Genomic DNA, 26,016 nt, shown 5'->3' with positions numbered 1-26,016 from the left:
AAACACCCCCCAAAAAACCTTCTGCTCTTGAGTTTTATTTGTTACTGCATTGGCTTGTATGATTAGTTTTATAAAAGTAAAGGTAAAGGGACCCCTGACCATTAGGTCCAGTTGTCAACGACTCTAGGATTGCAGCACTCATCTCGCTTTATTGGCCGAGGGAGCCAGCGTACAGCTTCCGGGTTATGTGGACAGCATGACTAAGCCGCTTCTGACGAACCAGAGCAGCGCACGGAAACGCTGTTTACCTTCCCGCCATAGCGGTACCTATTTATCTACTTGCACTTTGATGTGCTTTCGAACTGCTAGGTTGGCAGGAGCTGGGACCGAGCAACAGGAGCTCACCCTGTCACGGGGATTCGAACCGCCAACTTTCTGATCAGCAAGCCCTAGACTCAGTGGTTTAACCCACAGTGCCACCCGTGCTGATTAGTTATATAGTATCTTTTTTCTTTTTGCTAAGCCAGCCTATGAACTTTTATTTGTCATAGGGCAGCTTACAAATGTCAACAACAAGCATTCAGTGGGCTTGTTCACATTTGACTGTTTTGCTCTCAAATCACTTTCCCTTGGTTCACATTAGATCAGACTATTGTACACCTGCTTGTGTTTGAATTTGCATAGGGGTTCCCATTTGCATTTGTTTCCTTCTTAAATGTTTTTACTGGAAGATTGAAAAGGAGCTGCTTAAGCCCTTGATAGCATTTATGTTAATTGCACCCTGGATGGCAGTGGCAAAAAACAAAAACAAAACCAACAACCTGGAGAATGTCTGAGATTTTCCTGAGATTAGAGAGCTGGTTGCAAACGATAAGGCATAGAGCAGGGGTCCCCAAACTAAGGCTGGGGGGCTGGATGCGGCCCAATCGCCTTCTAAATGTGGCCCACGGACGGTCTGGGAATCAGTGTGTGTTTTTTTTTTTTGTAAATAGTTTTTATTGAGTTTTCCAAATACAAACACAAAAGATTATTACAATAACTTTACAAGTGAAAATAAAGTAAAAATTATGTCCCACCAAACCTTTAAATCTTAAATCCATAAACTTCCCTTCTTTCATATTATGTCTTCCTTATATCTTACATTTATACTTCGCATATTCAAATTCACTTCCACACATTAAATTCCCCCTCTACATCATATTCGTTAATTTTTCCAAACTCACTTCCAAACTTATATATGGGAATCAGCGTGTTTTTACATGAGTAGAATGTGTCCTTTTATTTAAAATGCATCTCTGAGTTATTTGTGGGGCATAGGAATTCGTTCATACTTTTTTTCAAAATATAGTCTGGCCCCCCCCATGGTCTGAGGGACCTTGGACCGGCCCCCTGCTTAAAAAGTTTGCTCACCCCTGGCATAGAGCCACGGCAGAGATACTAACTTCAGCTTCGAATATAAGATTGGCAAAAGGTGAAGGCCATGCAACATGGAACTTGTTGGCTGTTTGCATCAAGAGTTAGCAATCCGATCTTGCCATGTCAGAAGGGAAGAGGACTGCATGAGCCTGAGGCATGCTTCTGATCTCTCAATCGTTGCACCGGAAATGTGTGTATATTAGTCTACCTAACATGGGAGGGAATCATTTCTTTAAAGCGCAGCAGCACAGATGCTACTACATAAAGGCATGTAGTTCTCAGTAAAGGAAACCGGTAGGCTGTGTGCATGTGTGAAGAGGGGAAAGGCTGTCGGCAGCAGAGCGTCTCCTTCATATGCAGAAGGTCCTAGGTTCATTCCCCAGCATCTGCAAATAGGTTTGGGAGAGATGAGATTCCTGTCAGGCACCCTGGAAATCAGTGTAGACAATACTGAGCTAGATAGATCAGTGGTCTGATTCAGTACAAGGCAGATTCCTATGTCCCTATGAATGCTAGCATTTTCAATTTGTAAGAGAATCAAGTTTATTTAAGGGGAAAGTCAATAATATGATCGGGGCATTTGCTCCGTGTCTCATTTTCCTTCTCCCGTAAATCATGACGGAACCCCAAGCAGATCTGAAAAACTAGGGAGTGACTCGTTGAGAGAGAGAAATAAGGACAGCAGTGGAGCAAAACAGATGTGCTTGAGGAAATTGTATAGCCAAGGAACAATGAGTTTAACAGGTACTACTCTGCAGCTGGAGCTCAATAAAACACTTTAGTAGGTAAGCCAAATATCAAAATTTAAAGGAGTGCTCTTTGCTGCTACTTGCAAATGCTTTCTGCAGCCAAATGTTTTACATTTGCCACTGTGCAATTCTTGCACTAATCATAGCCTTAATATAAACCAAAGAGGATTTCTGGAGTCTTTTGGTATCCAAACTTACAAACCACAGTGGTATGATGATGGATTGTGTCATTAATTGTGTGAGATGGAGGGTCAAATGGTAGTAATGAACACTAAAGACAGAGCACAACGATTTTTCCCATGAATCATCAAATTTCAGAAAACCATGTCCACTGTAAACAAATGTGGGTGTCCCTCCTCCCTGCATTAGGTTTCCCAGCATTTAAAAATATTCTGCTTTATCATGGGAGAGAGTAAGCATGTGTTCTAGTGATATTTATACAGCTTCAACAGTGAAGGAGAAGAGGGTCCCAAATGACTGGGCAGTTTAGCTAGAATAATGATCTTTTGTGGCAGAAAGAGGGGTCTATGTCACTCCAGGTAGAAGGAGGCAAGTTGATTTTGCTTCTTTCTCCTAGCATAGAAAAATGCACACCTGAGCACTTCAGCTCCAGCTAGATTTTATAGAGGCATCATATTTATATGTTATATACACACTTGTTTCTACTGTCTCTGGTTAGGACTCTTTTAGCTTGAACGACACGTTAATGTCCACATTATATTTGAACTTTCACATGATATAAAATCCACTTCCAGAAATATAGCAGAATGTACTACAAGTTTAGTACTCATTTCTCTGTTATTTGCTTTCGGGGGGGGGGGGGATTTGTTTGCAAATCATACAGAAATGAATGCTAAACTTACACTATACTCCACTATATTTCCAGAAGTGGCCTTTGCATCATGTGAAAGCTCAAATATAATGTGGAAATTAATGGTTAGGGAAACTTCAGGAAAATGGAATAAACTGCTGTGTAAATGCAACGTAAGTGCTTCTGACCTGATCCTACTCTTTCAGTACCTTTGAAAATGTTCTGCGAAAGTAAGTTTCGAATGTAACACATGCAAATTAAAAATGTGTTCCCTAAATCAATGTGTGTCTTCAACAAAGCTAGTTAAACCCATGGATAAGAATATATTATAATCCACGTTTACATCTCCTTATCAAATCATGGAATATTGCATCTGACCAGTTCTTGTCTCATTGTAAGTCACCAATTTCATGCAGTCAGTGATCACTTTCTAAAAGATAAAGATGTTTAGGATTGCAGACCTGCATGCCTCATTTATGGACCTACAAATTCCGCTTTCCTGTCCTAGAAGACGGGAATTTACATATTCACTGGTGGGGGAAAGATAATCTGCACATTCTCATGTTCCAGAAGGGTACCTATGTCAGTCTGTCGCAGAGAAAAATGTGTTTTGTAGTACCCTTTATAGGCTAACGTAGACTCTGGACTCGGCTACATTAGTAAAAAAAAAAAAAAAAAAGTTTTAAATGTGTCATAACACTGACACCATATGGGCTGTAGAGTTCGATCCTTAAGCAACGTTTTTTCCCCGTTATGAGCTTTACAATGCGTTTACCTGAAACGTTTTTTTGTGTCTAGATCCAGCCTCTAGCCTACTTCGTCAGGTGCTGTGTAACACACAAAACGTATTCTGCTGTAAATCTGTTAATCTTAAAGTGCTATGTATTTATTGCATGTTCTCTGAGGCATTCTTCCTTATTAGATCAGTTGTCCCAGAGAATAGCTTTAGAAATAGTTCCTCCGCAGAGCAATGTTGATTCCTACCTCAGCAAAACACCTTAGGATGCTATGCCTCAGTTTCTAGGAATGTTTACTCTCTCCCTGTGCTCTTTTTTTGTGCCTTCATTGTCATTTCTCTGCAAAAAGTACTTCCACTTTACAAGCCTTTACTGAAACCAAGAGATGTGTTCATTAACAGAACTTTTTTTTTAATCTTCTCAGGAGGACACAGTTGCTCATATGTGGCAGTCCTTATCTGACACTTGATTGCTTCTGTCCTGCAAATTTGGACATGATAGAAGCTTGGTAGGATACATGCCTGTATGAATCTACACTAAAGGATCTACACTGACTCCGAATACATTTCCAAGCACAACTGAAAGTGTTGGTGCTAACCTTTAAAGCCCTAAATGGCCCTGGCCCAGTATACCTAAAGGAGTGTCTCCATCCCATTGTTCAGTCCAGACATTGAGGTCCAGCTCCAAGGGCCTTCTGGTGGTTCCCACACTGCGAGAAGTGAAGTTACAGGGAGGCAGGAAGAGGACCTTCTTGGTAGTGGCGCCCTGCCTGTGGAATGCCCTCCCATCAGATGTCAAGGAGATAAATAACTATACAGCTTTTAGAAGACCTATAAAGGCAGTCCTGTATTGGGAGGCTTTTGATGTTTGGTGTTTTGCCATGTTATGTGTTGGAAGCTGTCCAGAGTGGCTGGGGCACATGGGTGGGGTATAAATATCATCATCATCATCTCTTTTATTCCTCTGCCTTACCCTGTGGAAATAGATTTGATAAACATCTGTCATGAAAGTTGTATTAATAATTAAGTATTGAAAAAGAAGGGATGGACCTTCAAGTAAACATGGTTAGATCTGAACTGGTCAGGCTTTCCATGCATGTTAATGCATCTTGGGTCTTTACTTGCTGTGTAGATTTGTTGTATCATTTTCACGTGCTTTTTCTTGGAGAAGCAAGAGCAGCTTCCAGTATTGTTCTTCTTCCATTAAGGAGCTGATCGGCTTGGTACGAATGAAATCCAGATGCTGTGAGATGCTTAGCAGCGAAGTGGGTGGTGTTCGAAACAGGGTTTTTGTGTGTGTGTGTTGCATCTGTGTCTCTGTGAAACGAACGCGAAGAAGCTAATTAGATTAAATAAGAATTTTCCTTCTTTTTTGCTAGACATCAGATAGTTCAGTATCTTTCAAGAAAGGCAATATTTCTTGCAATATTTTTTCCTTTGCCTTTTCCTTCCCTTTTCTTTCTTTGCCACAATAACCAAATGGAGCATCCATGTTTAGAGGCAGCACAACTCTGAATATCAATTTTGATGGGCCAAAAGGAGGGTTAGCACATACATACCCTGCATGTGGACTTCCCACTAGACTACTGTGGGCAATAGGCTGCTGGTGTGAAGCAGCAAGACTTTGCTTATGTGGTTATTAGTGGGTTGTATTAGACCTAGGCTGCATTGTTAACCTCACTTAGCTGGGAGTAATCCCCAATGAATTCCATAGGTCTTCTTCCCCTCGTTCAGTAGACATGTTTGGGATTGTGCTTGTGGGAGACCCACTGAAATCAGCAGACAGGAACAACTTTAAGACCATTGATTTTAATAGGTCTACTTGGAGGAAGTCTAATGCGACACCATTGAAATTTAAGGCAGCAGATCATGTTCTTTGAAGAAGCTGGAAAAGGGGGGTAAACACTTTTACAGTAGTTTTATTCTTATGCTTTTATATTCCGCCATTTGGGGGAACTTTCATTGCACGTTAGCTTATAAACACCAGTGCCGGTCTGTGAACAACAAACCATAATACAATCCACGACGTGAACAAATCCAAAACAGACAGCAATAAATATGAACAGGGAACTCCAAGCCCCTTGTGAACAGGGGTGGATAGGGCAAAGGTGTTCCTGTGCTCAGCCTGGCCACCTCTGCCCGCCTTTCACAAGCCACCACCTGCAGACAGGTCCCAGTGGTCCTTCGTTGGTGCAAAGCTTTTGTGGGGGGCAGGGGGGAGGTTGCTGGTGCTAGTGGTGGCAGCTAGAGAAATCCCATGGAATGGCGCTTGCCAGAGATAGGGCAGGGCTGATCTAGTTAGGATCCGCTGGCCCTTGAACCAACCCCATTGCCTTCACATGAGATGGCATTGCGCCCAGTCCAGGCCTGTTTGCTGCCTGCCTCAACCTCCTGTCCCAGCTATCTGTCCCAGCTGGCTAGGCTGCTCCATAAAGTTCTGCTGGGCTGGGAAAGATCCCATTCTTACTTATTGAGAATATTTCTTAGAAGCTTTTCATCAAAAGATTACAGGGCGGTTTGCAGAAGCAGGAATAAAATTAATTCACAAAGCATATACAGACATTTAAAGGCAACAAATAAGCATAATAAAATACGATAAGCCAAACCCCGCCCCCAAAGAAACTGAATATAGAACACAGCCATAAATTCAAAAGGAGTTTGGTTTACATCACAGGTCTTTCATGTGCCCATTGAAGTCAGAACGTAACTTTCATTTCAAGGAAAGCATCTCGATTTTGCCTCATTTCTGTTTTTTTTTAAGCTTAGTGTTTTTATTTATAAGATTAAAATCTCAGCTTCTGACTTCTAAGAAGACACGCGGCATAATCATATGTAACTCAGATGTTTTAAAACAAGTTACTGTTGTTAGTTAGACCAGCCAAGCTGATCAGCTGCTGCTAGGAGGTCAGGTCACACTTATGTTTATACTGTAAACTGAGGCCAGTAGTTCCTTTTAAATGATCCTAGGGCTTGCGTGTTCTCCATGGGACCTCTGCTCGCCCCCCCCGCCTGCCTTTGAGCAGAAGACCCCATGCCACATCACAAACTGCAGCAATGCTCCCAGGGATCCTAAGCAGTTTGCTAAACTCTCATGCTCCTCAACAAATGTCTGCCCCCATTTGAACAGCCTTGCCACTTCGCATTCCTTTGTAGGAACATGGAGCTGGTGATCACCAGATGTTTTCAACTCCCAACTCTCATCATCCCTGACCATGCTGGCTGTGGCTGATGGGACTTGGAGTCCAGCCATATCTGGAGGAGATCAGGTTGGGGAAGATTGCTCCGTAGAGCTCTTCTTTGGGGGGCCTTGGTCTTCAAGGGTTTTGTGGGGATTAGAAATGATGAGGTGATGTTATTTCTTGGGTCGATTTTTATTAATACAGAGATGGTACATTCTTGGTTCCTTAGAACTGCCTGCAGCCTCTTATGACTCCAACCTCTTATTTTTTATTTTGGATACTTTATACTATATTGGCCAAATCCAGAGATTTCTTCCTTTTATCAGCTGATAACTGAAGCGCCCATGTGTTTTTCCGTTCAGTTAAATGAAGTGTGTAATTTGGTGGATGGAAACAGATGCATACTTCCAATATCTTCTTCTGCTGAAGTGAAAGGGCAGACCTATTCCGGCAGGAGCAAAGGCTGAACTGACACAAGCAGACTCATCGTCTGAGGACTGCAACACTTTGTGATGACTTCCACGCATGCAATAGTAATGACAGGTCAAACACTACAAACAGAAAATAATTAACTTCAATAGAAGAAGCTCACACAGTCAGCTGTGACTTAGCAATGATTGAGCTACTGACTGGAGAAACACTGAATGACATAGATGTGGGTGTGAATTAGCCCTAAACCTATCAATTCTGCCAAATGAAGTATTCTGTATAACCCAGAGGTCTGCATACGTCTCCAGAGGCAAGTTCATTGTATTGATGAGATACCTTCCTTTCTTTTGAAATTTGTGAAGCAGAAAAATGAAACAAATAATTTGGCAAACTTAACGTATTTACACATTTGCATTTATTTGACTTGACATTGACAAGATCCAGCCATGGGCAAACCTTTACAAATTCAAGATGCTATTAATAATATGTAATGACAGAGAAACTGAGTATTGGCTAAATGTCCAGCAAATTGCTTCCAACACCTGGTAAATAATTTCTAATTTATCATTCTAAAATGAGTTTCGGCTAAGTAGAAAAGAATGCAACTTTCTTTATTTGAAAGGGGTACAACCTGACCAAAGTTAAGCACATTTATTAAGCATATTAATTTCACCTACTTTCTGTGTGGTTTCAACATGTTTTTCAGTCCCCACAATCTCAGATTGTTTTTAGAGTGCTTGACTTTGTTGAATCGTGCTCTTCCAAATTAACAAACACACATCCAGCACTCAAAGTCCTTGCCCAACAATATCAACGGAATTTTAAAGTACTTCACTTCTGGTGCATCATGCCGTAATTATTGCAAGGAGAGAGGTGGTTGGTTTTTTTTTGTGTGTTTTTTTAAAAGTTTTTAAAAAAATATATTTTATGCTAATCAATATGATAAAAAATATAATCCTGTGGATGAAGGATTTTGAAAACATTTTACATGTGCCATACACATTATTATTTCCATTGATATTTGGTGCCACATTCCTTTTGAAGAGGTCATTATCTCGCCCTCTTAGAGGCAGGACTGTAATCTGAAGGGGTGGTGGTGGTGGTGGAAATAGCTTTGTCTGGTAACAGAAGGGTTAAGCCATTTCCCCCCTCACTTTGCCCGTTTCAAATTACAATGAGAAGCCTCTTCTCTCCCAGCAGGGTTGTGCTTACATTAGCTTTTAGATCTCTCTTGAAGGGAGCTGCTATGTTTTTGCCTGCTAGAGGTGGAAATAACAGTTAAGGAACTCAAAGGGGTTGGGTGGATTTTCAGCAGCGTCTCTCTCTTCCCCCCTTCCCTGAATGAATTCAGGGAAAGGCCTTTAAATGTTTGGTATATGTTTCAGATTTGCTGGACATTAAGGAGAGAACTTAGGATGTTAATGGTCTCAGCTGATTATTGGGGGGGAAATCAGATGTTACACCACCAAGCTGCAGCTCAGACCAGGAAAGAATGAAAGGTGGGAGAAGAGTCTTAAGCAGTTAATTAATTGAGTTGAAAACATTGCAGGAGAAGACCGCTCTGAGAATGCCTGTGTGACTGAAGATGGTCTGTCGCTTAATAGAACCACATCCCCAAAAACTGGTTCTTTACGGTTCTTTACAGGAATGCCTGCATCAACTAACCAAGTTCTGGTCCTCTGCTCCATCAATGCAGAAAAAACAGTAACAACAGTGGAAAATTGGAAGTCCGAATTTCAGCTTTCTTAGAAAGAACTGCGCCCTGACACATCCTGTAATATTTAAATAAGCGGAGAAATAAAACCAGCAAGATGTTGTGCTCAGAAATGACAACGTTGACATGAAGAATAGGTAATTTACAGTTCACCTTTTTATTTTTTTGCCCCCTACCCCCCAGCCACCAGGAAAGCAGACCTCATATGAAAAAGTAGAAGGTGGAAGAAAGGGATTACTTTTTGTTTTTATTTATTTTGCATATTGAGATATATATATAAATATGGACCAAACTATGCTCAAAGCTCTGGTGAGCTTACTCTGGAATTGTTGGATTCTAATGGGTTCTGTGAAGGGAGGCATAGGAGACAATCACGTCCACTCCAGTTTCATTTACAGGAGATTGCGGAACCATGAAAGAAGAGAGATCCAGAGAGAAATTCTCTCCATCCTGGGCTTGCCTCACAGACCCAGGCCATTTTCACCTGGAAAGCAAGCTTCCTCAGCACCCCTCTTCATGCTCGACCTCTACAATGCCATGACAAATGAAGAAGATACTGAAGAACTGGAGTATTCGCTCAGGGGATCACTAGGCGGAGAGAGCAAAGGGCTGAGGAAGGGGTACCCGGCATCTCCCAATGGATACTCTCGGAGAATACACATCTCTCGCGCAACTCCACTGACTACACGGAGCCCTCCCTTAGCTAGCCTGCATGATACCAACTTTTTGAATGATGCAGATATGGTCATGAGCTTTGTCAATTTAGGTATGTTGCTCTTTTCTTTCTTTCTTTCTTTCTTTCTTTCTTTCTTTCTTTCTCTCTCTCTTTCTCTCTTTCTCTCTTTCTCTCTTCCTTTTAAATACGTTCCTCTGTGTTTGACAAGCTAGGAGCCAGGACCTAGAAGCTGGCTTCTGTCATGGCCAAATTGGTCCCTGGAAGGTGTATTAATAATACAAGCTGAAGTTGAGCAAATTTTAAAACAGGTTACATTGTAGGTGGTCATGCTGTGTGTTGGTTTCCCTCACTGTTTATGTTAAAGTCAGTTTTTATAATTCTCCTCTCTCTCGACTTCTTTCCTTGATGTAATGGAGTTGTGTAGCCTTAGGCTAGTAGCAAGAGTTTTTATTTGGTGTTTTTTTTTGTAAAATCTTTTTTAAAAAATAAGCACGTGAGTTGGTGGATTATGCACTTTAAAACAAAACTTTAAGGAATAGGAAGTTGAAGTGTGTTATTTAAAAGTTACAGAATTGTGTGGGAGAAGAAGCAAAAGGACAGACAGTTTGGGAGATAACTTAGTTGTTTCAGAGATTATAGATAGTGATTCAGCCTTACCTTGTGCAGCTTTACTTGGACATAACTACTGTGGACATAAGTAGTGTGGGTTATTATTGTTCTCTAGTAATTGTGCATAAGATTGCAGCCTTAAATAGATTTCATATCTCGTGATATTTTTTGTTGCTTTTCCTATCTAAGAGGAAGATCTGTGGTGAATATTCTTGTATTGTGGGATGCACTGCCTTTCCTTTGTTGTTAGTTTATACCCAAAGTTCTCATATTTGTCTAGTCTGGGAGCCCCCACACATGCATACTTGAATTCTATTTCTAAATATTTAGAATCAGAAACATAATGAATGAAGCATATTTTAGAGTCTTCAGTTTTTGAGCATATGATTCAGGGAGGAATATAATTACAATACACTGCATAATGAAATAATGATCCATATGCCCACCTTGTAGTGGAAAAGGTCAGTTTAAGAATGTTGTTACTAAGCAGTTGTTTACCAGTTTGCCAGTTTTCAGTTCAAGGGGGGGAAATATCTTGCATATGTTGTTCTCTGGTAAGGAGTGTATGTTCAGCTCCTCAAAATAAAAATCACAATATTTCCCCTAGTATACAGCCATTCTTTCCAGCATATGACCTGAAATATCTTGCAATTACTCTGTCTTCTAAACAGCATCTTCTGATTTTCCATTCATTGTAGTGAAGTTACTCCAGTCCTCAGTTGCTAATACCTTATGTCCTAGAAAGCACCAAATGACAAAGTTCATCTGCTGTAAGAATAACAATATTTTGCCAGTTCTTTGGTAGCAGAAAGCTGATTTCAAATCTCTTTGAGAATGTACTGTTGTGTGCTTTTTAAGGCAATTGCAGCCCGGATTTTTGTTTGTTTGTTTTTGTAAGTAGCCTATAACTATTCCTCAGGAGTTTCCTTTCTCGCATTCCTTTCAAATGTTGTCCTACTACTGTTACCTTTGCTTTGCCCTTATCTGTACCTTGATTTAACTCCTGTGCCCAAAGTAAAGTTGAAATGGCTATATACACCCACACACATTTGCTAAGGGAAGCCAAGGGTTCCGAAAAGTACCAAGCAAGTGTTTAAATTTGCGCTTTTTAACAGAGATCCTTGATGGGGGTAGATTGATGTATCACTTCACATTCGTTTGCTCTAACTTGTGTCAGGACTGAGCTCCACTGGTTCAAACAGGATCATTCAGCAAATGAATGTGCTATTAAGGAAATACAGTACTGTACCTACATCCCCCACTCCCGAATCCTTCATAGATCTTCGGGGGTTAGAGTTTATGCAGAGCACAGACAAAACTGTTACAAGGTTTGCCTTACGGACTAATGTTTTTCTTATATGAGTTAGATGCCCACCGACCCACTCCCTAAATCGCTATTGCTTATATCCTACTACTTTGGAAGCACTTTAAGAAGCAGCTGCATATCAGAGTCTTTTTATGGAATCCGGAATGGAAGGCTTTTCCTTTTCCTTGTGGTTAATAGGTGCAGACATTATTGAAATTTCAAGCTTTATTAGGTTTCTATGAGCTGGCCCAAAATATGCTACAGTTCTTAACCCCTCTGTAGTTGTGCGTTATGTACCGGTAGCTTGTAAAGCATTTCCCACTTTGCAACATTTATTTCAAAATATCCGTGCATAATGTAAGCTAACTAAACATTTTAATTTTAAACATAGCCATACAATTAAATTATGCTGCAATCCTATACTCACCTACCTGGCAGCATGGAATGCCGTGGGTCTTTACTTCTAAGAAGACATATAAGGTACTGTATAGAATTGCAGGGTTAATCCTTCATGTAGGCAACTACCTTCTATTATTTATCTGAAAACCACCAGGCAATCTGGGTTAAGGTGCAAAAGAGAAAAGATGGGAGCGAGAAATGGGCAGTCCTTATTTTAACTCCGCAAGATTTGTTTTACAAAATAATTGAAGCTCTTTGTGATGGGAAGTATCACTGAAGTTCTTTGTGATTCGAGCTATCAGTCAGTTTGCAATCAAATTGCTCTGTTTTGGAAGGAGCTGACTGTGTTTAAGTGGAGGGCTATTATCAAATTACAGTACATTAATCTCCCATGAGGCGATAAAAGAATTTGCATAAATCACTGCGTTGCCAACTGTAACTGTTAAAAAACCCATATGCTAAAAATAACAATCGTGAAGTGTTAAGTCTTAGAAATGCTGTTTTCTGTGGGCTTGAGGTAATAAAATTAGTCTTGAGGGACGTGTATACTATGAGGCATCCCCCCCTTGAGGAACAAAAGGTGGTCATAATAATTATTCTGACAGAATAATTTCTGATAATGTTTGCATGCTTTGCTAATGAAATTTAGAAGTGCCTGAGAGGTTATTGAAATGCTAATTTTTAAATCAAGCTAGAGGGGAAAACGAAGTAATCTGCAATTAAGATTATTTCTGCCTTTTCATCTCTGAATCCTGATTTCTTCTCAAGAAGAGCAAATGTATACTTTCTTTTTTTTTAAATTGTGTTTTCTTTTCTGCTAGTAGTATTCTCATTTATGTTTATAATAATGTAAACCTCTCATTCTGCTCTTCCCTTTCAGCTGTCGTTTGTAACACTGAAATTGTCACCAAAATCCCTTTATATTTATTGAGAAATAATTAACTTCAGTATTCTAGTACTCAGAGACAACCAGGACACCTCACTTAACAAAGATAGGTAAATCCATGCCTTTGTTACTATTGCCGTTAACTGATTATGGCAGTCAAAAGCCAAGAATAGTTTTACCACATAGTGCCCAGCTTCTCCTCTAAAAGGATCTCCTAGATTGAAGTAAAAACTGGCCAACATATGGGGATTTATTTCCATTTTTAACTTACATTTATTCATTAAAATTCATGTCAGTCACTGAATCTGGTTGTTTTAGCACCCCACCACTTTTTCTGTTGTGTACACTGGTTTTTAAAGAACTGTCTTTAAAAGCTGAACTGTATAACTGGCATGTGATTTTGATAAGCCCCCCCCCCCCACTGTCAGACAGGGAGGGGAGACACAGCATTGTGGAAGGAGTTTTCAAAATCTGTACTAATGTGTGATTCAATCCTGGTTGGAAATATTGATGATGATGATAATAATAATAATAATAATAATAATAATAATAATAATAATAATAATAATTGTACATAAGCTCTGTTCTATTCAATGAAATAAAGGTTGTCTAATGCCCCACTCCCAGGTGATCATTGGAGCTGTGTCTAAGTCAGGGTGGCCAACTCCCAAGAGACTGCAATCTACTCTGAGTTAAAAACTGGCAGTGATCTACCCCCTTTTGGGGGGTTCAGGTCAAAGTTGTTGAGTTTTTTTCAGGGAAGAGGCAAAATGTTGAACTTTTTTTTAGGGGAGCCACAGTTATTCAGCTTTTTGGGGGGAGCCAATGATCTACCAGTGATCTACCGCAGACGTCCAGTGATCTACTGGTAGATCACAATCTACCTGTTGGACATGCCTGGTCTAAGTGAATTGCTGACATAAAACTATCTACTCAGATAGAACTCAAAGGATCACTGGGGTTGGCGAACTAGGCTACCTTTTTATTTTACAAATGAGTTGTTGAATAGTGGAACGCTCTTTACATTCTGTATATTACTTTCAATGGGACTCCTACGAGAGTGAAATAAATACAGGAAGTGGATGATTGATGCTTGTCATATTGTTCCCATGGATAATTCCAGATTCAGTAGACACTATGATTGCACTTAACCCCAATTTTTTTTTATTTGCCAATACTGTCAAGTTGTAGGCTTGAGGGTGAAAAGCAAGGAAGTAATTTATTAGGGTAGTGTTCCACTAAGTTTTATTCAGAGTACACCTGCTGAAATTAATATCCATTAATTTTAATAGATCTACTCTGATTAGAAATATGTTGAATACCACCCTTAGTTAGATTCCACTGTAGATTTGCTGTATCAAATTCCTGAAGGATTCCCCCCCCCAATTACAAGCAGCAGGAATAAGCTGAATAATGCGAGTTTTTAATTCATCTTTTTCATCTTACCAACTACTATTGTTTATATACCTCTCCATAGTTCAAAGAAATTTCTGAAAGAGTTACACACATGTATATATCACTAAGGAAAGACCAGGATCCTGAAAAGCATTGCACAAATGCTAGGATTTACACATCTTGTACAAACTGAGGGCCAATTGACAGGGTTTTGAGGTTGTGGTGCCCCACTTCAGATTAGCAGGGCTTTCTTATCCTAATGAGGAAAAAAAGTGACTTTTGGGCTATGCATGGAAACAGCCAGTTTTATATACCACTGCAACTGCCAGTAAAATTGGCAGCTACTGCTAGGTGTGGGATTTTTTTTTCCTTTTTGAAAGCAAGCATTTCCGCAAGCAAGCAAACAAACCTTTGTTTTCTCCAGTACTCATAACATTCTGATTTATGCTCATGGTAGCATAACACCTGTTGCCTCTCATTCAGTTTTTCACGAAAACATGTTTGCCACAAACTTGGTCAACTCAGGTTGTGAAGGTGGGAAGTATTGTCATAGTAACCTTGGAAAACCTGTAAAAATTGTATTCTCTTTATTTGAAACGAAACCAAGTTAAATAGCATGTTTCTCTTACCTGGCAGTGTTCTCCCACATTTCTGATTTTGCCCCTCGTCTCCATTTACTGGTTAAGTATTATATTCACATAAACAGGTCAGTCAGAAAGGTCATGAATGATTTTGAAAATTTGGTATAGAAAACAGGCAATGCACATTAATGAATGAGTTTTGAGATAGATAGATATATGTGTGAGAGTTATGTGTACAGTTAGGACATTTACTCTGTTCTGAAGTAATTGACCCAGCAGTGTTTTGAAAACATATTTTATTTTGTTTTTCCTCGTGGATTTGAAAGAGACTCAGCATCTTGGTTTGCCAGAAAAATATGAAAGAAATCACCAATAACCCTAGAGAAACTGATATAGCAGATGGCTGGGAGTGTATGGTGAAGGGACATACATATGTGTAAAAATATGTACTGTTATTAATAGTTTTGCCATTAGGAAAGAGGCTGATACAGTTCCGCTTGTTTTTTCAGTATCAGTTGCTTTTTCAGACTAAACACAGACCTTGGGCGGGAAGCTGTGGGTTAGGTACAATGGATGTCTTACTTACTAAAACATACTCATGCACATAGAAAACCTCATAGCAACCGTGAATAGCAATTAAAGTCATCCATAATAACACCTCGTGATTGTTGATGCAACCTTTTGTTTCCTGGAAAACCATGTGGTGCGTAATATTCCTAACCAGCATGCCTGTTCCTACACAAAGACCTCTGTGACAGCTATCCCTGGCTATGATAAATAATAAGGCAGGCTATTAGGTATTTGCTGTGTGAGGAAAGTGCTTGCATGAAGAATGACTCTCTAGCGGTGAGGTGGTGATTCTTTCCCTGCTTCTCAGGCTCTTCTTGCAAACTCTTCCAAAGAAACCTTTGGTTGGTTGGTTGGTTGGTTGGTTGGTTGATAGATAGGCCGTGTTAACTACAGTGGTACCTCAGGTTAAGAACTTAATTCGTTCTGGAGGTCCATTCTTAACCTGAAACTGTTCTTAACGTAAGGTACCACTTTAGCTAATGGGGCCTCTCGCTGCCGCCGCACAATTTCTGTTCTCATCCTGAAGCAAAGTTCTTAACCCGAGGTACTATTTCTGGGTTAGCGGATTCTGTAACCTAAAGCGTCTGTAACCCGAGGTACCGCTGTATATGGCTCCATTAGCACTATGTATTTAATGCAGTCATGTCTTCCCCCAAAGACCCCTGGGAAGTGTGGTTTGTTAAGGGTTCTGGGAGTTGTCACAGATCTACAGTTCCTTGGGAAGAGAGATTTACTCTGTTAAACCACTCTGAGATTTGTAGCTCTGTGACTGAAATGGCTCCCCTAGCAACTCTCAGCATCCATAACAAACTACAGTTCCCAGGATTCTGTAAATATAAAACATTAACACAACAGAGCTGAAGTAGTGTTTAACAAGATCAAAGCCCATAATACTATAGAGGATCTATTTGAAAGTGAAATCTGTGGTGTTCTGCAGTGACTACATGAGGGTGGAGTTATGAATGTGCAAATCACACATCTATAGTAGCTATATTTCTACCACATAAGCACTGATTGGGATACAATTTGGATAAACCCCTGCAATTGTGTTATTTTTCTGTAATCCTTCTGTGGTTACTCATTCTTACAAATGTGCTCCCAAGTGACAGAACCAAGATACCACCACAGGAAATTAGCTTTCAGTAATTGAATTTCATGGTGTGTGTTTTACTTGCATTATGCAACGGGCGAAACAACATAGGCTATGGTAATGTTTCTGTGTAACTAGCGATCATGTGAACTTGCCTTTAGCTTGCAGCAATGCTTGCAAAGTTTGACCTAAAAGCAGGGATGCAGGGAAGCAATGATATCCATTTCAACCTGTATTCATCACAGCCAGCACTGTTTCTGTAGTGCTACAGTTTTATTACCACCAAATATTATTTTCTCTGTCCATCATTTAATGCAAGTTACATAACTTATGTAACTTTCACCTTACATTCATTTCAGTATAAAGGAAATAGTTCTTATTTACATGTTGCTTGCAGACTAAAAACATAGTAGCTGATTTTTGCAGACTTAAAAACAATGTATGGTAACTTGATTATATTCACGTAAGTGATTTCCTTTCCTGCCTACAGAGAAGCACATGAACTACGGCAATTTCTACTGTGCTTCATTTCCCATTTTTGTTGGAATTCTCTGACTCCCTTACCTAAAAGTAGTAGCAGCAGCAATAATAATAATAATAATAATAATAATAATAATAATAATAATAATAATAATATAATAATAATAATTTTGTATGCTGCCCATCTGACTGGGTTGCCTCAGCCACTCTGGGTAGCTCCCAACAGAATACTAAAGCACAATAAAACATTAAAAACTTCCCATACAGAGCTGCCTTCAGAAAACTGGTGGGTAGTGGGATAACATGAGGGTGGTACATTGGAAAAAAATATTCTAGGAAAAGTGAAATAAACAATAAAATATGACAGTATGTTAAAAAGAGAGCAGCCGGGGGGGGGGGGGGAAGAGATCACAGCTTTAGTACTGGAGGGAGGGATCCGAATTACTGAGACCTCTTTAAAGTACAGCAACCACCTCAGTACCAGAGGCAAATCCTTTCATCCCAGCAAAGTTAAACACACACACCAAAAGACCCCATCCCACCTCAGTATGTGTGCATGCAGGGAGTACACAGAGCAGCTACTAATGCTTCTGGCCATAAATAACATAGTAGCTAGCTTTCTAAAAACCACAGGTTAAAGGATGAGGGCTGCCATGACGCACACAGAGAGGCTGAGATCAGAAGAGAAACAAAAAAGGAGGTCAGTCAAAACAATGAATCCCCTTGTTCAGAGTCATATTTATGAGTGCTTCATTGCACCTAAAGTTCATATTTTATTGGCTGGGCCATGGGGTTTCCCCATTTGCTCATCTCTTAAAATAACACCCCTGGCTAAAGATTCCTATAAAACACATGAGTGCTATAGCAGGCAAAACCTGTCAGTCCTGACAACCAGTTAGTTTGTTTTGGTGGAGTGGTGTTGGAGGGACTTTCAATTTTTGCCCTGAAGATTGAGATGTTTTCTGTGCAAAGTTGACGGTAGGGTGTTTCATGTTAAGTTCTTTGTTTTGAGACACATATTTCTTAAACATCATTGTTTGTTTGCAGGCTATTAGGCTACATTTAATTGATCTGTTTGGTAACCTACCTTGTAGTTTGAAGAAAGTGTGGCATGTAATAAACAACCCATGGGGGGAACCCCCCACTATTCCTCCATTATGAAAAGATGCTACCAACCCCCCCGGCAAATATTCATGCTGTTTATATGGTGTTTAGAACGCTTCTGTTCTCTTGGCTGAGGCTAAAGGCAGGTCATAGCTCAGTGGTGAAGGGTCTGCTTTTTCTGCAGAAGGTCCCTGCTTCAGTTGCCAGCATCTCCAGGTAGCACTGCCAGTTAATGTAAGCCAGGGCTTTTTTCAGGGGGAACTCACTGGAACTCAGTTCCAGCACCTCTCAGGTGGATGCCATTGCCATTCTAAGAGAAAGAGGTGAATTCCAGCACCTTTCTTTCAAGAAAAATGGCACTGGTATAGACAATACCGAGCTAGATGGAACAAAGGATACAGCAGCTCCCTATTTTCCTATACTGTGCTGGTTCTTTTTTCCATTTCCTTCTTTGTCCCTATAGTGCCAAATCCTATTTTCTCACTGTCACTCACAACACACGGTTGTTCTGTTTCCATGCATCTGTGAAGTCTTCACGTTGGACATACCAAATATCTACATAGGTCATCCCGGCCAATAGAATTAAAACAGTAGACTGGACAAACATGGCCAAGGAGCTGTACTGTGGTGGCAAAGGTAAAATAGAAAAAGGGCAATGAGAAGAGTTGCAGTGAAACAATATGGAAAACTGGGAGCTGCATTTCAACATAATAAGACAAAACGTTTAAGTTTTGTCTCAGCCTTGCCAAGAAATTTCACCCAAATAATCTGTACAACACTCCATTTCTGCCCAAACCTGACTTCTTATTTATAAACAAAATATATCCTCCTCCTCCTGTCCAGCTGGACAATGTTAGGAGTTAAGTGCCTTTCTTATTGGAGGAGGCAACACATTTTGGAGACCCTGTTCCCCAAACAGAAAGACTAGATCAGGCATCACCAAACTCAGCCCTCCAGATGTTTTGGGACTACAACTCCCATTATCCCTAGCTAACAGGACCAGTGGTCAGGGTTGATGGGAATTGTAGTCCCAAAACATCTGGAGGGCCGAGTTTGGGAATGCCTGGACTGGATTCAGTGTCTATAAAATCTCCAAGAGTAACCTGTTTCTGCTTATGAGCAACTGAACTGGGATGTATCCTTCAATAGTTAAAATTTCTTGCTTATGTTTCAATTATACATCCTTGCAAAGCATCTTTAAAAGGGGATTTTGATGTATTGTTTTAATTCATTGACTTGATTCACAGCACTCTGCATACCATATTTCAGAGTACAGTAGCAGACCCTATGGCCTTCCATACGTTGTTGGGTTTCAACTCCCAACAGCCCCAGCCAGCATGACCAATGGTCAAGAATGATGAGAGTTGTTGTAGCCCAAAAACATAGGGAGGGCTTCAGGTTCCCTGTCCCTGGTTACGAGAATCAGGTTTTAGCCATGGGCTGCCATATGTCCTCCTCCCCTCCCTCCTGAATAGGTTTGAACTCATGCCTTTTCAGCACTAACCCTAGTTTCTCATGACACCTGACTCTGCAGATGACACAATTCACTCCAAATTAAAGATTGCACTCCCAATTCCAACCATGGATTCTGCTTGTGGTTTGGAAGGAATCACTTAGCAGAATTTGCCAAGTTGGATGTCATGGCATACTATAAAGGTACCCCTGACTGTTAGGTCCAGTCGCAGATGACTCTGGGGTTGCACGCTCATCTCACTCTATAGGCTGAGGGAGCCGGCGTACAGCTTCCAGGTCATGTGGCCAGCATGAATAAGCAGCTTCTGGCGAACCAGAGCAGCACACGGAAATGCCGTTTACCTTCCCGCCGGAGCGGTACCTATTTATCTACTTGCACTTTGATGTGCTTTCGAACTGCTAGGTAGGCAGGAGCTGGGACCAAACAACAGGAGCTCCCCCTGTCATGGGGATTTGAACCGCCGACCTTCCGATTGGCAAGCCCTAGGCTCTGTGGTTCATGGTTAGTGCTAAATTGGAAATGGGAACACATCAGTCCATTGTCTGAATGAATTTACTGACTTCAGCCTATATATGTGTTTTAACTGCTTAAATTAATATAAGAGTCTGCTCAACAGTGCTAAAAAAAAAATGATTCCTGGGTTTCTAAGTATTGCGCAAGTGTCATGTTTGTGGTGGACAAAGTTAGTGCTACTACAAGTGAATACAGAGAATGCAAAAGTTATAATGCAATATTGCTATCTGTTACACACTAGTTACAGGTAGGTAGCCGTGTTGGTCTGCCATAGTCAAAACAAAATAAAAAAATTAAAAATTCCTTCCAGTAGCACCTTAGAGACCAACTAAGTTTGTTCTTGGTATGAGCTTTCGTGTGCATGCACACTTCTTCAGATACACAGACACACAAATCACAGATTTAGTGTGCATGCACACGAAAGCTCATACCAAGAACAAACTTAGTTGGTCTCTAAGGTGCTACTGGAAGGAATTTTTAATTTTTTATTTTGTTACACACTAGACCTTTAAAGTACATTCCTGCCCCCTCCCAAGAATTATGGGAACTGTAGTTTACCTCTCACATACCTACAATTCTCAACATCCTTAGCAAACTACGGTTTGTACTTTTAATGTGCTTTAAAGATCGGGTGTGTATGCGGCTTTAAAGTGCAATCATATGCCTGGTTACTTGGAAGCAAGTCCCATTGTGTTAAACGTGGCTTCATCTCTAGGATATGTGTCTAAGGATTGCAACCTTTATGTATTTAATCAGGAAGGCAAAATACAGCATACTAAATTTAGGAAAACTGAATTGCCTAAATTGAAATTGCTTTGTTTTGTTTTTTTAGTTGCTTGGTTTAAAAACAAAAACAAAGCAAAAGCAAAAACCAATACTGTGGATTCATTTTCCGTGATTCCAATTTTTATCTGCTGACCATCTGACCCCTGTTGTTAATTTTACTTAATTGCATCCTGTCTTAATGTTTTGCAATGTGGATGAAAGTTCTTAAAGCCTTACGGAGAGGATATGAAGGCTAATATTAGCGAATGTTGTAATGAAGCCCAGTCTCATGAGGTTATTTCTTTAGTCTGATGGGTGGCATAGTAGTTTCAAAATCTTAGAGAAACTCTGGATCAAGTTCTTTTTGAAGAGGGAGATTGTCTTCCTATTGTGATAAAAGGCTTTCCTTTTTGTTTGTTTGTTTTGGAGTTGGAATGCTCTCCGAGAGCATTATTTGGGATGTAGCCCCTTTGAATAATCAGCAACTGCACTTGAGTGCAGATAGGGTTGATCTGAGGCATGTAGATGTCACAAGGAGAATCCATCTGGAACATAGCAAGCTGTTTACATCAGGTCAAACTATCTGATCACCTAGTCCAGTGCTGTCCACTCTGACTGGCAGCAGTTCTTTAGGGTTTCAGGCTGAGGTCTTTTCACATCATGTCAGATGGGTGGGGTACAAATAATAAAATTATTATTATTGTAGTTGTTATTATGTGCTCTTTGATCCTTTTAAATTTTAAAATACAGTCGTACCTTGGTTTTCACACAGCTTATTGCTTGAATGTTTTGGCTCCCGAACGCCACAAACCTGGAAGTGACTGTTCTGGTTTGCAAACTATTTTGGGAAGCCAAACATCCAAATGTTTTGGAAGTTGAATGGACTTCCAGAACAGATTCAATTTGACTTCCAAGGTACAACTGTAACTGGAGATGCCAGGAACCAAACCTGGGCTCCAGTACATGCAACATGTGTGTTCTGCCACAAAACAATGGCACAACTCTCTGATTCTAAGTAAGTCCAGGATGTATTGTCTGTCTGGAGATAAGGACTTATGTGTGTGTCTTTGTGTGCATTGCTTGGTCTCTGCTCCTGCCCACCTAGCAGTTCGAAAGCAAGTCAAAGTGCAAGTAGATAAATAGGTACGTTCCAGCGTTTCCGTGCGCTGCTCTGGTTTGCCAGAAGCGGATTTGTCATGCTGGCCACATGACCCGGAAGCTGTACGCCGGCTCCCTCAGCCAGTAAAGCGAGATGAGCACCGCAACCCCAGAGTCGTCTGCGACTGGACCTAATGGTCAGGGGTCCCTTTACCTTTTAATACAGTACCTCCAGGAAGTCCTCAATGGCCTTTCCAGCCTCTGTGTATATTCCAAATGCTGAAAGCTCTTTGGCTTCAAGTCGTTAGCGCTTTGACCAAATGAATAAAAATGGTAATGTTGTGCACCTCTAAGACCTGGATGCTGGTAAATACGTTTACTTTAAAACAAGCTCTGCTCATTTCAATATAAATTATTTCTTATACTGTATATCCATTTCACATACCTGAAACAATGTGCATGCTAGTCTAGGAAGATCTAAAAATGTCAGTCCCATGTGTTTTTGGTTTACAGTCTGTTTACATAATATGCAAGTGATGCTTCTCTCAAGGGGGCAAGTGTCTCTTGCATGTTATATAAACACAGTGTAAAGTGAAACCACGTGGTGGAAATGTTCAAGCCTTCCCAATGTAGCCGTAGTCATGGAAGCAGCAGCAAACACATGGCTTCAGGTGTGTGTGGGGGGGGAAGGAGTTTTAAGCATGCTCAAGATCAGTCGCAAAGATATCCATGTCCTTTTGTAAAATTAAAGCATCCATAGCATTTAAAACAAGGGATTAGTACGTATGTTACTTTGTACTTTGTATGGGGATGAAGGGGAGCTCTTAAGAGTGATACAAAAGGGTCACACATTTTCATTCAAAATCTGTGCACATTCTTCACTTTTAAAAAGCTGTTTGTTATAGAAGCAGGCAAGACTCCTGAGCAACATCACACAATTATAGTCATCTGAGGATTAGTGTTCACTAATTCAAATGTATAGTTAATTAGCTGTAGATTGCAAGAATGTGTATGGGGGGTGGGGAATTTCCCTTAATTCTGATGATCAAGGGACTGTTTTCTAGATGGTTTATTGTTTTGTAACAATGGTGGGATGATCAAACGACTGCTGCCATTCTTAAAATATGATGGCACTTCCCTTAGAACTGAAGTATTGCGCAGAAAGGGATGCCTACTTTTATGATACTTTATTATCAGGGATATGGGGGCACCTGCGGCTGTAAATCCAATTCCCAGCAGCACCAGCCAACACAACAAATGGTCAGGGATGGTGGAGTTGTCAGGGCTGGAAAGCTTTAGACGCCCTAAGCACTCCAGGCACCAGCTTCTGCTGAGGATTGAGAGGGCCTGACAGGACATTGCGAGAAGCCAGGGGGTGGAGCTAAATACCCTCTGAAAAATGAGGGGACGATGCCCCCCTTTAAAAATAAATTGGGAGCAAAAGTGCCCCGGTTCCTAGAGTTGGCATGTATGCTCAGCACTTGAAAGACTTTGGTGTGTCCATGGTAAATCTGGCAATGGAAAATTTCGGCGGTGCCCCCTTGATGCCCTAAGCATGTGCTTATTTTGCTTAATGGTTAATCCAGCCCTGGGAGTCTTAGTCCAGTATCTGAAGGGACCACAGGTTTCCCATCTCTGTTTTATGCTGATCTTCTGAAGGAGGCAAAAGTCCTTGAGAACAAGAAGTGCTTCTTAAAATGAATATGCCCTGACATATTCTATTAGCTTCAAAACCAGTGAACACTGGGTCACTGGAGGGCACCTTATACGGAGTCAGATCATTACAGATCAATGCAGATCAACCAGTGCATTGTCTCTACTGACTTGCTGTGGCTCTCCAGAATTTCAAAAGTTCTCTTCCAGCCTTGCACAGGCCTACCAGGGATTGAACATGGGACCTTGTGCAGATGCTCAGCCACTGAGCTATATTCTTTTCACAACTGGTCCACGCAAATTTTCAAATTGACGCATACCTGATTCAGAAATTGTATGACTGTTTTTTTCTCTAGCTGAATGGAAGTCAAATGCTATGGTGAGGTGGTGCGTAAGTAAGAGCAGACCCTGGCTATGAAAAAATTCAAGGAAAATGAGTTATGAGTATTATTGGAATCAGTGCTTTGCAAAGAACCTGACACATTCAATAGCAGTGAAGATTTCTGAACCTTCATTGTATCTGGGTGGGAGGTGTCAAGCAGATTTATATTTTTGTGTGTGTATTTCACTAATCTCCAGGCTGATTTGAACTGACATGCTCACTTGTAGGTTTTTTGAAGACTCTGCTATTAATGGGTCTTTCTTTTTTGCTACTGAACAAAAGTAAAGTCAAGTAGAAAACAGTAGACTGTAACCAAAGCAACATAACGTGAACTTGATTTTCCTCTTATTTTTCAACCTTAGCAGGCTGAATAATTTATTTGACTTATAGGCAATTATAGACTCACCTTACCCTTTTACTAATCAGGAACAGTATAGCAGAAGCTGGCTCCCTAACAGGACATTAAGTAAATGTGGAAAATGTGACTTCCCAACTTGAAACAGGAGCTTTAGTGTATTCTGATCCATACCTGAATGATATTAATTTCTCTAAGTTTTCCTTACTGAAAAGGTAGTGTTAGCATCATTCTTTAGAGGGCTCTCTGTTTTGAAAGAGGGAAATTGGTATTACAGCCTGAGTGTACCATACTTTGTGTATTTATGACCTAGGGAACTAGTTTGTGATCTAAAGGCTTTTATTTAATTAAATTCCAAAAGTAAAATTGACTGGGATCCCACAGCAATTCAGGTCTAAGGACTGGCAAGATCTGTTTGCAAGACTTTTGGTCTGAACTATCTAGAAGCTAGTATTTTTAGATCTATTTAAATTTGTGAAGTAAGTCTTCTTGCAAAGTTAGCAAATGAGCTGGAGCTGTCTTGGAAGTATGTTGCTAAGATCTGGCAAATCAGCACCTAAAATGCTTATAATAATTGCCAATGGTGTTGTTTTTTTATGGAGAAACAGAACAGTACAAAGCTAACATGACCCCTCAGATTTCAGCACGGGAGCAAGTGGGATTAGTCTGAAAACTGGCTATCTTCTGAGAATTGAAGTTTTGACGGATCTGGGTTTTTGTGACAGAGTGTGATCCAGAATTACACCCTCAAATGCATTCCCACCCCAGAGCACAGCAATGCTTCACGAAAGGCCCCTATTTAAGCTGAATTTTGCTGACTGGGAAGATTTATAAGAAGAAACTACACACGGTGTTAATGTAAGTAGCAATCAGGAAGGAAAGAGGTGCATCAGATGAAGATGATTGTCTTTGGAAGCACAGCATCCAGGGAAGCAAGGTTTAAGCCCCCCCCCCCTTGCGGTATTGATTTAAAAATCTCACTCTGTCCTGCTGAGAAGGATTAAACCTTTCCCCTCTCATGCTTCATTCCTGAGGACACTCCACCCCACAACCAGGTATTTAAATATTTTAAGAACCTACAATGTGATTGCTAATCCTGTTACATGTAACAGGGTGAATCATTTTACTTCCTGGTCTAGAGGATGCATAGCCTCCAACATTTCTCCGATTAAAATACGGACGTCCTATATAATAATAATAATAATAATAATAATAATAATAATAATAATAATAATACCCCGCCCATCTGTCTGGGTTGCCCCAGCCACTCTGGGCAGCTTCTAACATATATGAAAACATAATAAAACATTAAACATTTAAAAACTTCCCTTAGATGTCTTCTAAATATTGTATAAGTACTTATCTCCTTGGCTTGGGGGGGTTGCATAACTCCACGCCCTCCAGCATTATCCAATGAAAATAGGGGCATCCTAAGGAAAAGCAGGACGTTCTGGGATCAAATCAGAAACTGGGATGGCTTCTGTAAATCCAGGGCTGTCCCTGGAAAATAGGGAAACTTGGATGAGGGGGAGGTTACTAAGACGCCTCCTTTTTTTGCAGATCACCATACACAGGAGCATATGCAGAGTGGGCAGGTGTTAGGGTAGTCCAGGATTATTCATCTAGGAGGTCAAAAAAATCTTTGTGCCTATATCATACTGAATAAAGTAGTCATATGAAAAAATGAAATGAAACCAAAGCCAGCC

The 26,016-nt window shown here is 40.5% G+C and overlaps 1 protein-coding gene across 2 annotated transcripts in view; it reads left to right on the top strand.

Moving 5' to 3' along the window:
- The first annotated feature begins 8,468 nt into the window (after positions 1-8,468).
- The window catches only part of BMP5 (bone morphogenetic protein 5), a 52,065-nt gene continuing 34,517 nt past the window's right edge, over positions 8,469-26,016 (top strand). Inside the window, exons 1-2 of one of the 2 annotated variants that reach the window (XM_033143172.1) lie at positions 8,469-9,111; positions 9,373-9,740. In XM_033143172.1, coding sequence (XP_032999063.1) covers positions 9,101-9,111; positions 9,373-9,740 — 379 coding nt within the window. In that variant the 5' untranslated portion in view covers positions 8,469-9,100. Of the gene's footprint in view, positions 9,741-26,016 lie in introns of both variants that reach the window. The other variant, XM_033143171.1, reaches the window with a different exon arrangement.

Source organism: Lacerta agilis, chromosome 3 (assembly GCF_009819535.1).
Source record: "Lacerta agilis isolate rLacAgi1 chromosome 3, rLacAgi1.pri, whole genome shotgun sequence".
NCBI classification, from domain to species: Eukaryota; Metazoa; Chordata; class Lepidosauria; order Squamata; family Lacertidae; genus Lacerta; species Lacerta agilis.
Note: the sequence above shows the minus strand (reverse complement) of the source record. Positions and strands in the feature narration are given on the sequence as shown.